Source organism: Zootoca vivipara, chromosome Z1 (genome assembly GCF_965207765.1).
Source record: "Zootoca vivipara chromosome Z1, rZooViv2.hap1.1, whole genome shotgun sequence".
Taxonomy (NCBI): domain Eukaryota; kingdom Metazoa; phylum Chordata; class Lepidosauria; order Squamata; family Lacertidae; genus Zootoca; species Zootoca vivipara.
Genome location: NC_142583.1, coordinates 2,041,528 through 2,056,474, shown reverse-complemented (window position 1 = coordinate 2,056,474; position 14,947 = coordinate 2,041,528). Strand labels below are relative to the sequence as shown.

Below are 14,947 nucleotides of genomic sequence, written 5' to 3'. Positions count from 1 at the left end.
TCCAGATGTTTTGGGATTACAACTCCCATCATCCCTAGCTAACAGGACCAGTGGCCAGGGATAATGGGCATTGTAGTCCCAAAACATATGGAGGGCTGAGTTTGGGGATGTCTGTTCTAAGCTTCAGTCCACCTGACCTCTCTGCAAAATCTTCCTTCACAATTTCCCCTTTCTTCCATTTCTTCTACTTTCCCTTCTCATCTCATCTGCAAGCTGAGCCACACTGGTTTCTTTAGACGCATCCCACTTTTCTTTCTTGTTGGAATTGTCTGTCTTTTTGCCTTCAGTATTTCACCTTTAAGAAACTCCCTCCCATCTTGGACACCCTTCTCTTTGAGTATTTCTGAGCATGGGAATTTCACTTTTTGAAATGGACCTTCTTAAAGTCTAGAGTACATGTCTGACTACGCTCAGCTTTCCCTGCCTCTGTATCATGAAACCCAAGAGGACATGATCACTTCCTTCCAAGATTCCCAGTACTTCCATTTCGTCAATCAGTTCCTCCCCGTTGGTGAGGACAAGGTCCAAGATAGATGATCCCATTGTTGCTTTTCCTACCTTCTGGGAGATGAAATTGTCAGTGAAGCAATGGAGGAATTTGTGGGATCTTACATTCTTGGCAGAGTTTGAGTTTCAACAGATATTGGGGAAGTTGACTCTAATCTGTTCCAGAAAGGCATCCAAGTCTTCAGTCTGGCTTGGAGGTGTATCAGACATCCACAGTAACATCACTGTAGTTTCTCTCTCCTATGATTTCTACCCATATACTCTCAATCTGCCTTCCATGCCCCAGGTCACAAGTGCACACATCCTTTACATATAATGTTACTCCTCCCTTCCTGTTTGGTCTATTCCTTTTGAACAGGTTATATCCCTCAGTTTCTACATTCCAGTCATGAATCTCATCCCACCAGGTTTCAGTAAAGCCTATTAGGTCATATTTGCCATCCATCATTAAGAACTCAGATTCGCCTTGTTTCCCATACTCTGTTCATTAATATAGAGTGAACTGCTTCCATCTTGTAGTTTCCTGGCCCTTAGCAGGTTTTTGGAGCCCCTCAAGTTTCCTGTGCATCAGTGATGCCATTATCCCCAGTACCAGGTATTCCCCGTCATCTGTAATGCAGGCATTCTCTCTCCCCCCCCTCCCCCCTTACACAGGGGTTATGTTCCTGGCCCCTGTGCACATAAACAAAAATTACGCCAGTGGGGAGCACCCTTTAAATGCCCTCTCTGCTGCTCTATCTCCAATCCATATCAAAAACACTGTATCCAAACATAATCACAACTAGAATTGAAGCTCTGTGGCTGGCAGGAGGCTGGAGGACTGGAGAGAATGAGGCTGCAATTATTTTTAACTTCTCTTGCAAGTCTGAGCTCATTCTAAGCCAGGCATTCTCAAACTTGGCCCTCCAGATGTTTTGGGATTACAACTCCCATCATCCCTAGCTAACAGGACCAGTGGCCAGGGATGAAGGGCATTGTAGTCCTAAAACATCTGGAGGGCTGAGTTTGGGGAAGCCTGTTCTGAGCTTCAGTCTACCTGACCTCTCTGCAAGATCGTCCTTCACAAAATATGGGATTTCAAAAGAATGGCTTTGAAAGACCCTGAGTATTTTCATTATTGGTGAATGAAGTTTATTTTATAATATATGAAGTAAAATGTACATGCCATGATTCTATTCCATCTGTTCTCTTTACAACACTGTATCCAGTGGTGAATTACATTCCGTTAGAGGCGCTCCAAAGCAAGCCAGGGGGACACATTCCCAGTCTTGGTTCCACTGGTGATTCCCATAGGTAGCTTGGATCAGAAGGTCCTTTGCAGTTGAGATGACATCTATAGCTACTTTTTGCCAATACCCATCAAAACAGTTCTCTGCTCTGTGCAGATAGTCCAAACCCTACCTGCAAACTGCAGATCTGTTCCCTCTAATACCAGCCATTACTAAACTCGGGACTTGTGCCCACTTCCACTTGTCCTGTGTCTAGAAAGCATGCGTTCGAGCAGTTTTGCATTTGCCCTGCTGCTTTCACCTGGGAAGCCCCACCGTTTTCCGCTGAATCGGGACAAACGGAAATTTGTGAAAAACCAAAGTACTGTATCTTCTTTTTTCCAGTTCAGCGGCAAAGCATAAATGTTTTCCCAGGGAAAAGCAAGGCAAACAGAGATGTGGAAGAGGTCTTGATGTGTCTGCAACGTTTTAGGTCTGAGGTGATGGAAAAGCCTTTCAGGTGCTAGCTGACTAATCTGCCATCTTGCCTAAACATAATCCCTCTTTGCACACATCTTATGCTACGTAGCAGGATTTGTTGCTGTGATTTGCCAGATGAATGTAAAAACAGCAACAGCTAAGAACAGGGGAATTGCCTTGTTCCATCTTGTACAGCTAGGCATCCCCGTGAAGCTCACAGGCAAGGCATCATGGAGATGGCTGCCCCCTGTTCTGGTCAGCAAAGGTATGCTGCCCCTGAATAGTAAGACCTTCATTTTATCAATGGCTAATAGCCACTGAAGAAGAAGAGAAGAAGAGTTTGGATTTGATATCCCGCTTTATCACTACCCTAAGGAGTCTCCAAGCGGCTAACATTCTCCTTTCCCTCCCCCCCCTACAACAAACACTCTGTGAGGTGAGTGGGGCTGAGAGACTTCAAAGAAGTGTGGCTAGCACAAGGTCACCCAGCAGCTGCATGTGGAGGAGCGGAGACTCGAACCCGGTTCCCCAGATTAGGAGTCTACCGCTCTTAACCACTACACCACACTGGCTCTCCTCTGGGTGTCCTCAGTTTGCTTGACGTGGCTATTTTCATTTTGCAATGCCTGAACTCAATGGTGTGCGAGTAAGAAAAGCAAGTCCAACTGAAAGTGCATATAGATTTGTCATCTATAACCAATGACCTCTTTTCTGATGAGTCCCTCTAAGGAAGAGAGTAACTTCCTTTCCCTGACACTTCAATGGCTAAAGAGCTTGTTTCTAGGCCCAAGCGAAAGTCGGCTGCATAACTCATGTCATTCATGGCTTGCCATGTTCTAATTCAGGGGTAGGCAACCCAAGGCCCGGGGGCCGGATGCGGCCCAATCGCCTTCTAAAACAGACCCGCGGACGGTCCGGGAATCAGTGTGTTTTTACATGAGTAGAATGTGTGCTTTTATTTAAAATGCACCTCGGGGTTATTTGTGGGGCATAGGAATTCATTCATATATTTTTTTCCCAAAATATAGTCCAGCCCACGGCTGAAAAAGCTTGCTGACCCCTGTTCTAATTGGTCAAGTGACCTGAAGTTGTGAATGCTTGACTTGGGAAATGAAAGGAGTTTCGGTAGGTTTAAAAATAAACAAACAAGATAGGTGCAATCCATTTGCTTTTCCTCATTTGCTGGAGAGCTCAGAAGTCACAGGGACTATATCTTAGTGAATGACTTCCTGCCTGGTGTTTTGCTCTTTTTATTGGCTTCCCTATAGATGTGTGTATCATACCTTATGGCCAGGACTTCCATAAATTAGCTGTGTGTTACTTGAAGAAATCCTTCCTTTTTGAGTTGAGGAATTGATTTCATAGTCACCTAGTATCCCAGTGAATTTAGAGAGGAGGACTTCACTTTTGACACACCACCAATGATATGGCTAGAGTTGTTGCAGTGATCCACATTGTTAAGCTACTGCAATATTTTTGGTTGGCTTAGGGCAGTAGAACACACTTTTTCCACTTGTGTAAGAGCATTACTTTGAGGCTCTTTACACCCACTCATTAGAACCCTCTTACTCATATGTATTGAAATTTCATTTTCTTCTAGGAATGAATATAAGAAGAAAACTGGCAGTCTTCCTAGAAATTAAAATTCTCCAGTCTTATACAGTACTTCATAACAGTGTTACACAAATCATTAGTGTTTTTACATTTAAATGGAAGGTGGCTGAATCTAGCCTAATGTTTAAGTATCTTTACTCCACTACTGAAAGACACAGGAATAAGTACTTTAACATAAAGAGAGAGCAGGTAAGACGTTTGGACAGCAAACAGGAAATAGATTTTTACAGGGGAGTATTGCCTATACTTCATCTCTAACCATTAGCGGTTGCAAGAATAGTCCCGCTGTTCCCAGAATGCACACAAGAATAAATACCCACAGGAAAATGCGATCAATGACCATGGCGACGTATTTCCAGTCATCTTGTGTCTGGAAAATAAAAATATGGTTTTTTAATCAATTGAGGTATAACTTTTATAAACCTATTGTGGTGGTATGAAAGTTCCATACAGTATTTGTGATTTGATATCACAAAATCAACCATGTGAAGGAGCTCCATGGCTGGACTGGTATTGCAGTGTCAAAGTTTCCTCACCAGGACCACCAGCCTGGGAAGGTTCAGAAAAAAGCAGTCAAAATGTTCAGGGGGACGGGGAGGACGGGACCGCCTTATGAAAAAAGGCAGCGTGGGAAAAGCTGAGTAAAAGGCAACATGATGGAAGTGTTTCAAGTATGTGTGACATGGAGGAAGGAGGCAGAGAATGTTTTCTACCTCACAACACTCAAACTTAACATCTAACAAAGCTGAATGTTGGAAGCAAGGGCGTACCCACCACGGGGCAAGTTAGGGCAGCTGCCCTACTCTAGAAGCAGGGCTGGTGGGCAGAGGCGGAGCACAGCCCGGCGGAGAGTGAGTTCGCCATTCCCGCCGCGCCACACCCTCCCTCCAGCTCCCCGGCGCGCCCTCAGGCAAGGCCAAGCGCGGCGGGGAACCAGGGAGCGCGGCGCGGTGGGCGGGAACGCCGAACTCGCGCTCCGCTGGGCTGGGCTCCGCCTCCGCCCACCAGCCCTGCTTCTAGGGAGGGGCACTACCCGGCGGAGCGCGAGTTCGCCGTTCCCGCCCGCCGCGCTGCGCCCTCCCTCCAGCTCCCCATTGCGCCCTCTGGCAAGGCCAAGCGCGGCGGGGAACCAGAGAGCGCGGTGCGGCGGGCGGGAACGCTGAACTCGCGCTCCGCTGGGCTGGGCTCCGCCTCCGCCCACCAGCCCTGCTTCTAGGGAGGGGCACAGCCCGGCGGAGCGCGAGTTCGCCGTTCCCGCCCACTTTGTGGCCTCTCCCCTTCCGTGCCTTGGCCCCTCCCCTTGCCCCCCCCTAGTTTTGATCCTGGGTACGCCCATGGTTGGAAGATGAACTTCTGCTCCCGCAAGAGGCAGTGAAGGCCACCAACCTAGAAGATTAGACAAATTCATGGGGGAGAGATAGGGCTATTGATGGCTTTTAGCCAGGATGGCTGTGCTCTGAATACCAGTTGCTGGAAACCACAGGAGGGGAGGGGGCTCTTGTGTTGGGGTCCTGCTTGCAGGTTTCCTAGAAGCCTCTGGTCAGCCACTGTGAGAACAGGATAGTGGACTAGATGGGCTTGATCCAGCAAGCTCTTCCTATGTCCTTACTGTAAGTAATACACAGTACAGTGGTCCCTCGACTTACGAATTACTCGACATCCGTAGGTTTTGACTTACGGGACAAATGGCCGCACGCTTACGAATTTTTCTACATCCGAACGGAAACTGTTGGCGGCTTTAAATGTGGTTTTTTTGACTTAGGAATTTTTCCGAATATTTTCTTCCTATGGGAAGCCGCGTTTCGACTTCCAAACTTTTCGACCTAGGAATGTGCATTCAGAACGGATTAAGTTCGTAAGTCGAGAGATCACTGTAAGTAGTATTACTTACTACTACAATGATGAGCTGTTATCCACGAATTTGTCATCCAAGTCAGTACGTCTTCTTGTCGTGAACTCCGTGTGTGGTGGACTGAGTTGCAAGTGATAGGGAAGCCCAGAATCTGAAGTGGTGAGGAGCCCTGGTCTGACAGAGGAAACAGTACTGGGCTAGGTGAACAAATAGTTTGACCTGGTACAAGATAGGTCTCTCTGGTTCCTCACCCCTGCAGTCTGATGTTTTGTTCCCTGGGTACACAGGTTTATTGCCCTGCTCTGCACCATGACTTGGGAACCTTTCACCTGACAGATGCTAATGGACTATGACTCCCACCATCCCTGACCACTGGTCGTGCTAGCTAGGGATGATGGCAGTTGTAGTCCAGCAACATCTGGGGACCCAAGGTTGAGAAAGGCTGATCTGGAGGGTCAAAGGTTCCCTAGCCCTGATTTAAAGTGTGGTGCATGTAGCTTGAATAATTAATAAAGTTTGCCCATACCTCCTTGGCTTCATTTTGCATTCTCATATTTTCTGCAATGTATTTAATGCTCTCGATTGCATCTCTCATTTCTGGTGATACTACCAAAGACGAAAGCAGAGCGTCTACAGATTCAGAACTGGAGCTCTGGATCAGGTTGCTGTTCACCTTGACGTATTTTATATGTTGGTGTTGGTAGCAAACGCAGGTTGTTTCTTGGCACGGGAGGCCGTCTTTGTAGCACCTGGTCTCTGTGCCGCCAAAGCAGTCCAAGTGAGAGAGCTCCGTGTTGTAAGACGGCTTTGAGTCCTGGCCACCGTCATCTGATTCACTGGTGGGCCTGGTCATGAACATGATCCTGGGGAGAAAGTTCAAGAAGATGGTTTTCACCCATTCAGGCATGGTGTGTGTCCTTGGCGTCCTGTAGTGTACATTGAGCACAAACACTGTAATGACTATGGAGAGAGTGACAAATATCATGGTGAAGAGGAGGTACTCCCCAATCAGTGGAATCACTAGAGAGGTCGAAGGAATGGTCTCTGTTATCACCAGCAGGAAAACAGTCAAGGACAAAAGGACTGAGATGCACAGTGTCACTTTCTCACCGCAGTCAGAAGGCAGATAAAACACCAACACGGTTAAGAAGGAGATCAAGAGGCACGGGATGATCATATTGATGGTGTAAAATAAGGGCAGCCGCCTGATATAAAGGGAATAGGTGATATCTGGATACACGGCTTCACAGCAGTTGTATTTGATGTCATGTTTGTAGCCTGGTGCCTTAATGATGGCCCACTCTCCACTCTCCCAATAGTCCTTGAGGTTCATAGTGGAGCCAACGAGAACCAAGTCGATCTCGGCTTTGTCGTAGGACCAGGAGCCAAACTTCATGGTGCAGTTCTGGTAGTCAAATGGAAAGTATGTCACGTCGATTTTACATGAGCTCTTAAAAATAGCTGGTGGCATCCAAGTCACATTCCCGGTGTAATTCAACAATGCTTTGGTTTTGTCGTCCACCTGGAAGTCTCCAACAGCACTAGGGGGTGGGGGGTGGGGGAAGCAACAGAGTCAAAAGTTGTGTTCTCCACATTGTCACATCACTTTGAATTCCTTTTTTAAAAAATGGCCTCATGAAAATTCAGCAGCATTTTAGTGTGAATTTCTCCTAATAGACACATTTTTGCAAAGCAATTTCCTCTAATCTAATGCATTTTTTGAGTGTTATATTCACCAATGAATTTTAACACACACTTCACCCTAGCGTGGGCATTTTTGCACCCCTCATTTGGCTGGAGAACTACCGGTATATTGCAAAATTTGGATAATTTTTAATGTTGAAAGTTGGCTGTGTTTCAGCTCTCACGTTGTTTCAGACATTATTCAACTGCATTGCATTTACACCCCCACCCCACCCTCTGGAACTGTGTTCCTCCCGTTGCATACAGTGTCTTCAGACTCTTGTTGGAACTGAAGCAGGGGGCCAAAGGTCGCCCCTCTCCCTGCATGCAACATCCCCGATCCTGCAGCGATTTACCTTTCAAAAACACAATACAGTGAATTGCTTGAACATAATTAGCATCATATCTATCAGATGTTTGGGAAATGCTGCCCTGGAGGGATGGCTGTTCTGTACAGCCTCTTTCTCGATGCCTCCTAACATATATTGATGGGATTCAATTAGTGCCCCAGTGTAGCAATTATTGTTCTTTTATGGGAAGCTAGCAGATTAGAAATGTAATGCTACTTCTGCCATACTCTATTCAAAGTTCATTACACATTTCATTTATTCAGTTCAGTAGAAGATACCATGTTAGAGAAACAATGGAAGGGAAAGGGAGGCACTGGGATTCATCTACAGCAGGGATCAGGAAAGTTTTTGTGGCTTGGGCCGGTTCAAGGTCCTGCAGACACTGCAGTGGGTGCAAACACTATTTCCGTTGTGGAGGAGACAAGCGCAGCTTCCCATTGGCTGCAGGAGCTTCCTGCAGCCAATGGGAAGCTGGGCAGCGTTGCGGAAGGCGGTCCCTGCTCTGCTCTGCATTGATTTAGCACGGCACACAGGAGCCGATCGAGTGGGTGGCGGGGGTCCGTGGACTGGTTAAATGACCCCATGGGCTGCTTGTGGCCCATGGGCCGTAGGATGCCGACCCCTGATTTACAGGAATCATAGAGTTGGAAGGGATCCCAATAGAGTCAAGCCCCCTCCAATACTGGAATTAAAACTAAAGCAACCATGACAGATGACCATCCAACCTCTGTATGTCTGGACTGCTTAGGTTGTGCCAGTCCATAACACAGACACACTACTGAGACAAGAAAGTCTGATGTGGATTGGATTTGTCCAATGTAAGAAGAAAAAGCTAGCAAGGGAGTGGATTCAGATGATCACTTTGCTGCTCCTGATTTTGACTTTTGCAGGTAGCCTGTAGTGAACCCCATCTAGTGGCCCTTGTGTGATTGTGACTTAGGTGAGTCAGATATCCTGCTCTATGGTCCCTGGAAAGTCTGATGATCCCTGGGATGTGTGAAATGGTAAGAAATTGCAAGGGGGGCCAGGGTGCTGCTGCACAAAATTACTTCATGAAGGAGAAAAGGTGATGCCAAGGCTTGGTCTGTAAACCTTGCCTGATGAGGAATGGTTGAGAGAGTTGGGAACGTTTAGCCTGGAGAAGATGAGAATGAGGAATATGATAGCCATCTTCAAACATCTACAAGGCTGTTGCTTAGAAGAGGGAGCAAGCTTGTTTTCTGCTTCTCTGGAGGAGGAGGAGTGCTGTTATATGTCAGGGATGTGTATACCTGTGAAGAGATCCAGGATTTCTTTCTTGTAGTTTGAATCCATTGCTCTGTGTCCGCAAGCAGCAGAAAACCTTTCTCTGTCTTCTATATGACATCCTTTTATATATTTGAACATGGCTATCATATCACCCCTTAACCTTCTCTTCTCCAGGCTAAACATACCCAGCTCCCTAAGCCGTTCCTCATAAGGCATCGTTTCCAGGCCTTTGACCATTTTGGCCTCCTCTGGACACGTTCCAGCTTGTCACTATCCTTCTTGAACTGTGGTGCCCAGAAGTGGACACAGTACTCCAGGTGAGGTCTGACCAGAGCAGAATACAGTGGTACTGTTACTTCCCTTGATCTAGATCAGGCATCCCCAAACTGCGGCCCTTCAGATGTTTTGGCCTACAACTCCCATGGTCCCTAGCTAAGAGGACCAGTGGTCAGGGATGTAGTCCAAAACATCTGGAGGGCCGAAGTTTGGGGATGCCTGATCTAGATGCTATACTCCTATTGATGCAGCCCAGAATTGCATTGGCTTTTTTAGCTGCTGCATCACACTGTTGACTCATGTCAAGTTTGTAGTCTACCAAGACTCCTAGATCCTGTTCACATGTACTGCTCTCAAGCCAGGTGTCTCCCATCCTGTATTTGTGCCTTTCATTTTTTAAAAAACTTCAAAGCCATATTGAGAGTATTGGGTCAAAATTAAGAGAGAGAAAAATAACAGTGATCTCATTGTGGGAGTTTACTATAGATCCCCAAGCCAAATTGAGGACACAGATGAAGCCTTCCTGGAACAGTTGACTGTGGCGGAATAGTGCCTGATGATGATTCCGGTTCATCATGGGTTAACCTATAACTCCCATAATAGGCAGGTGTTCCCTGGTAGGCGGAGCTAGACAGCGTTCTAAATGGAGGGGGAACAACCTTCTAAATGGAGGGGGAACAACCGTTGAACAGATTCCTCACTGGCCTTGCAGACAATTTCATTGCCCAGAAAGTGGGAGAAGCAACAAGAGGATCAGCCATTTTAGATCTGATCCTAACCAATAGTGATGACCTGGTTAGTGGGGTAGAAGTGGCAGGATCATTAGGTGGGCGTGACCATGCTCTTCTGGAGTTTATTATCCAGCGGAAAGAAGCAACCAAGCATACTAAGACTCAAATTCTAGACTTTAAGAAAGCCGACTTCAGAAAATTTAGGGAAACGCTGGGTGAGATCCCATGGACAGAAATACTAAAAGGGAAGGGAGTTCATGATGGTTGGGAGTTTGTTAAAAGGGAGATATTAAAAGCACAACTTCAGGCAATACCAATGAGACGGAAACATGGAAGGTGCCTAAAGAAGCCAGGGGGCTATCTAAAGAACTTTTAACTGAGTTAAGATTTAAAAGGGATATGTACAAAAAATGGAAAAAGGGGGAAACCACCAGAGAGGAATTCAAACAAATAGCCAGCACGTGTAGAAACAAAGTCAGAAAAGCTAAAGCACAGAATGAACTCAGGCTTGCTAGAGAGGTTAAAAGGAACAAAAAAGGGCTTTTATGGGTGTGTCCGTAGCAAAAGGAAGAACAAGGAAACAGTGGGGTCACAGTTCAAGAAGGATACTGACAAGCTGGAACATGTCCAGAAGAGGGCAACCAAAATGGTCAAAGGCCTGGAAACAATGCCTTATGAGGGACGGCTTAGGGAGCTGGGTATGTTTAGCCTGGAGAAGAGAAGGTTAAGAGATGATATGATAGCCATGTTCAAATATATAAAAGGATGCCATATAGAGGAGGGAGAAAGGTTGTTTTCTGCTGCTCCAGAGAAGCGGACACGGAGCAATGGATTCAAGCTACAAGAAAGAAGATTCCACCTAAACATTAGGAAGAACTTCCTGACAGTAAGAGCTGTTTGACAGTGGAATTTGCTGCCAAGGAGTGTGGTGGAGTCTCCTCCTTTGGAGGTCTTTAAGCGGAGGCTTGACGGCCATCTGTCAGGAATGCTTTGATGGTGTTTCCTGCTTGGTAGGGGGTTGGACTGGATGGCCCTTGTGGTCTCTTCCAACTCTATGATTCTATGGAGGTTAGGACCCAAACCACTTGATTCAACTGACAGGAGAGTCCAACTAAACATTAGGAGGAACTTTGGGAGGTTGAGGGCTGTTCCACAGTGGAGCAGATTCCCTTGGAAGGTGGTGGACTCTCCTTCCTTGGAGGTGTATAAGCAGAGGTCAGATGGCAATCTGTCCTGGATGCTTTAGTTGAGATTCCTGCGCTGCAAGCGGTTGCACTAGATCAGGCATGTCCAACAGGTAGATCGTGCTCTACCGGTAGATCACTGGATGTCTGTGGTAGATCACCGGTAGATCAGTGGCTTCCCCCAAAGAAGCTAAAAAACTTTGGCTCCCCTAAAAAAAGCTCAACATCTTTGCCCTGCACCCCTAAAATGACCTGAACCACCAGAAACAGGGCTTTCCTTCTTAAAAAAAAGCTCAACAACTTTGACCTGAACCCCCCCAAAATGGGGTAGATCACTGCCAGTTTTTAACTCTGTGAGTAGATCACAGTCTCTTGGAAGTTGCCCACCCCTGGACTAGATGACTCTTGGGGTCCCTTCCAACTCTGTAGTTCTATGGTTTTATGTTTATGGATGCATTCACTCTACAGAGAAATAGGATGAGCAGGTGTATGTGGGGATTCGTTCCTTTCCAAATGAGCATTTAACAAGGAGAGTGCTGTGCCTTGGGATAAGAACCTGTGTTTTGATTGTGGATGCTCTTGGGTCTCTGGTTATGTGGGTCTTGGGCAACAAGCCACTCTTAGATGATGGCGAATTACAACTCCATCCACCCAGTGGTCTTGCTGGTGGGACTCAGCTTCCATACCATGGATTTTACCACACCTTTGGAAAGGGAAAGATGCTAAAACATAAAGTAAACTTTTAAGAATAGACCAGATTGTATAATCTTACTTGTTATATAGCACAATATCTGGCTTCCAGATCTTCTGCGATGGCACTCGAATACACTGAACACCTCCATACTTCTCTGGATTCCATTTCAGTTTGTAATCATTCCATATCTAATCAATGAAGAAGAAAAATGAAGCGGCATTTTAGAATTTCCCCGCAACTTCCTATTATACCTTATTCATTCATTCATTCATTTAGAGTGCTTATGTGTCTCAATGCAACTTATAGAATAAAACCAGAAATAAAAAGAAATGTGAAAATCAAATGTAAAAACAACACTAAAATTAGACCCAGTGCTTGCTTGCTTGCTTGCTTGCTCTATCTATCTATCTATCTATCTATCTATCTATCTATCTATCTATCTATCTATCTATCTATCTATCATCTATCTATCTATCTATCTATCTATCTACATACCGTATCTATCATCTATCTATGGGAACCATAGTTTATCCCTTGCAGAGCTATGGTTCCCAACACCCTTATCATACTACAGTTCTCAGGATGCTTGCTTTGAGGGAAGCCATGTTCTTTAAATGTGGTGTGAATGCATGCTTTCTTTTCCTCCTACACAAACACACCCAACATTCCATCCCTGATAAGCATTGGGAATGGCTTTTTGTACACCTGCAAACCTCACAATCCCCTCCCCCCAAGCCTGCTGTTAATTCCCCCTTCTTAATTTCTTAGAATCATAGAGTTGGAAGAGACCACAAGGGCCATCCAGTCCAACCCCCTGCCAAGTAGGAAACACCAGGGCTTCTTAGGGCTGCCCAAGAAAAGCATTCGCAGGGTAAACATCAGAAATCTAAGGAATGATGGGTCACCTTGAGTGATCAAAAGCCCCACATTTTTCAGTGGCTGGCTAAATATGCCTGATAATGCAGGGTTGCCATATGTATGGAATTTCCTGGACATTGCTGAGATTTGGCTGTCAGAAACGGAAATTGCTTAAATGTCTGGGAAAATCTGGGTGCATGGCGACCCATGTCGGAAGTGTAGATTTTGGTGAATTTTCTTAAAAGTAGATGGTTACAGGTAGGTAGCCGTGTTGGTCTGGGTCGAAGTAAAATAAAAAAATTCCTTCAGTAGCACCTTAAAGACCAACTAAGTTTTTATTTTGGTATGAGCTTTTGTGTGCATGCACACTTCTTCAGATACAGTGAAATGGGAGACCTTCCATAATTAGATCTTCCATAATTTTTTAAGAAAAAGCTCAATGACTCTTGTGTTTGGATTTTCATTTTTTGAAATACGGCAGATAATGTTATAAAGCATTGTAAAATGGGGATCTATAGTTTAGGATTTGCTCTCCCTTTTCTGTTTTCTCAAAGGGAAGGGCACCCAATGAGATCTCTGAATTCCTCACACCATTTCTGTGGGATTTCTTCATTCCCCAGGATGCTGCTGTTATGATTTACTTAATGCCAACAAGACAGAAAACCACTAGGGGTCAGAAGAGCATAAAAGGTGTTTTCTATTTCTGACTCAGGCTGTAGCCTTGGGGGGGGGGGGTTCCTCCTTCAATGGGTGAGACCCAGAGGTCTCATACTGATGAGCAGGCAAGGAATCCCTTTCTGCCCTGCTGCACTTCATATCTCTTCCCTTTCCCCAGCTATCCCCCCCCCCAAAGAGGGCACTAAGCTACAATTTTCAGCACCCTTAGCAAACTACAGTTCCCTGGTTTCTTTGGGGGAAGCTATGTGCTTTAAATGGTATGTATGCAATCTACATATATAACTGAAAATACTTCCAATGTTTTTTGGTTTTTTTCACAAAAATCATTAAGGGTTCCTTCTGTGGTAAGGGCAGGGTTTTTTTTTGGGGGGGGGGTTACTTACATGTCTCAGCCACAAATTAGTCTCCATAATCTGGTTCACTTCATCCTGGGAAAAGAAAAGTCATAGCTGGGTTTGAAACCCCTCATCCAAGTCTCTAGGGATCGAGAGCGTGGTTCAGCTCTTTTTCTTGGCCTGGCTGGAGGGGGGGGGGGGAATGGCACAGGTGGGTTCCTTTACTTTCAGGTCAGTTATTGCTATGGCCATTATTATTAATAATAATCCACTCTTCACCCCAAGGCAGGTTGAAACATTAAAACACAACATTAAAAGCATTTTTTAAAAAACAAAACAAAAACCTTACAGCCATAAAAATAAGGTGGATCCTAAAAACATAGACCTTAAGTGTCAAAAGCAAGGGTAAAGAAGAAGCTGTACAGTGAAGGCACCAGGCGGGGCATACACAGCTTAGGGGCCACCATGGAGAAGACCCTCCACCCCCCAAAATAACCCTGAGGGGGATGAAACTACCAGGAGGGTCCCCTCTGCTGATCCCAGTACCTGAGGGTTTATAGGGGAGGAGGAGGCTTTCAGGTATTTGGTGCCTGAGTTGTTTAGGGCTTTGTGCACCTTGAAAAGGGCTCAAAAATGAAGCGGCATCCAGTGCAGCTGCTCCAAAATAGGTTATATCAGATGATCTTGAGTGGCAACCTGACACACATGGATTATTTCAGTAACTGAACTGGGACAAAAAAAAACAGCCTTTGGTCCAGCTTTTCCGAACCCAGCGCCCTCTGGATGGTTTATTTATTTCATTTGTTACTGCCTCTTCCCATTTCACCCCCTCAATGTCCCTTGTGAAGTACGTAAGACTGAGATAGGGTGATAGGCCCAAAGTCACCCGATGAGCTTCATGGCCAAGATGGGGATTTGAACCTGGGTCTTCCAGGTTCCAGAACTCTAACCACTATACCACACTGGCTCCCAGTCTGCCCGTCAGTTGTAAAAGTCTGAAAACAGTGGGAAAGCCTCAAGGCTTCTCTCGCAGTCTACTCACCACCTTTACGAGTTGCGACAGAGACACCTCGAACCAAATCATGACCGGGTCAGACACATTCTCCACAGGCCTGATGATGTTGTTGTAATTGGCAAATAGCTCATTGTAGAGTCGGTGTTCAGCTTCGGAACAATGGCAACCTAAAAAAAGGGCAGGGTTGGAGCACGCACACCCCTCACAACATTTTGGCCTGGATTTCTGAAACAT

General features: G+C 45.7%; 1 protein-coding gene across 1 annotated transcript; it reads right to left on the bottom strand.

Moving 5' to 3' along the window:
- Positions 1-1,629: 1,629 nt before the first annotated feature.
- Positions 1,630-14,947, bottom strand: CHRNA3 (cholinergic receptor nicotinic alpha 3 subunit). Its single transcript, XM_060279094.2, has 5 exons — positions 14,741-14,947; positions 13,747-13,791; positions 11,906-12,015; positions 6,188-7,202; positions 1,630-4,179 (listed from the first exon to the last, which is right to left on the bottom strand). Exons 1-5 carry the CDS (start codon positions 14,945-14,947, stop codon positions 4,051-4,053), a joined length of 1,506 nt encoding a protein of 501 aa, XP_060135077.2. The 3' UTR covers positions 1,630-4,050.

What these genes read in the sequence shown, in the direction of transcription:
- CHRNA3 (XM_060279094.2), bottom strand. Translation starts at nt 14,947, where the DNA reads ATGTTTCAGAAATCCAGGCCAAAATGTTGTGAGGGGTGTGCGTGCTCC. An exon ending in TGTCGCAACTCGTAAAGGTG is followed by an intron (nt 13,792 to 14,740) that starts GTGAGTAGACTG and finishes TTCTTTTCCCAG; the next exon opens with GATGAAGTGAACCAGATTAT. An exon ending in GATATTGTGCTATATAACAA is followed by an intron (nt 7,203 to 11,905) that starts GTAAGATTATAC and finishes CCCACCCCCTAG; the next exon opens with TGCTGTTGGAGACTTCCAGG.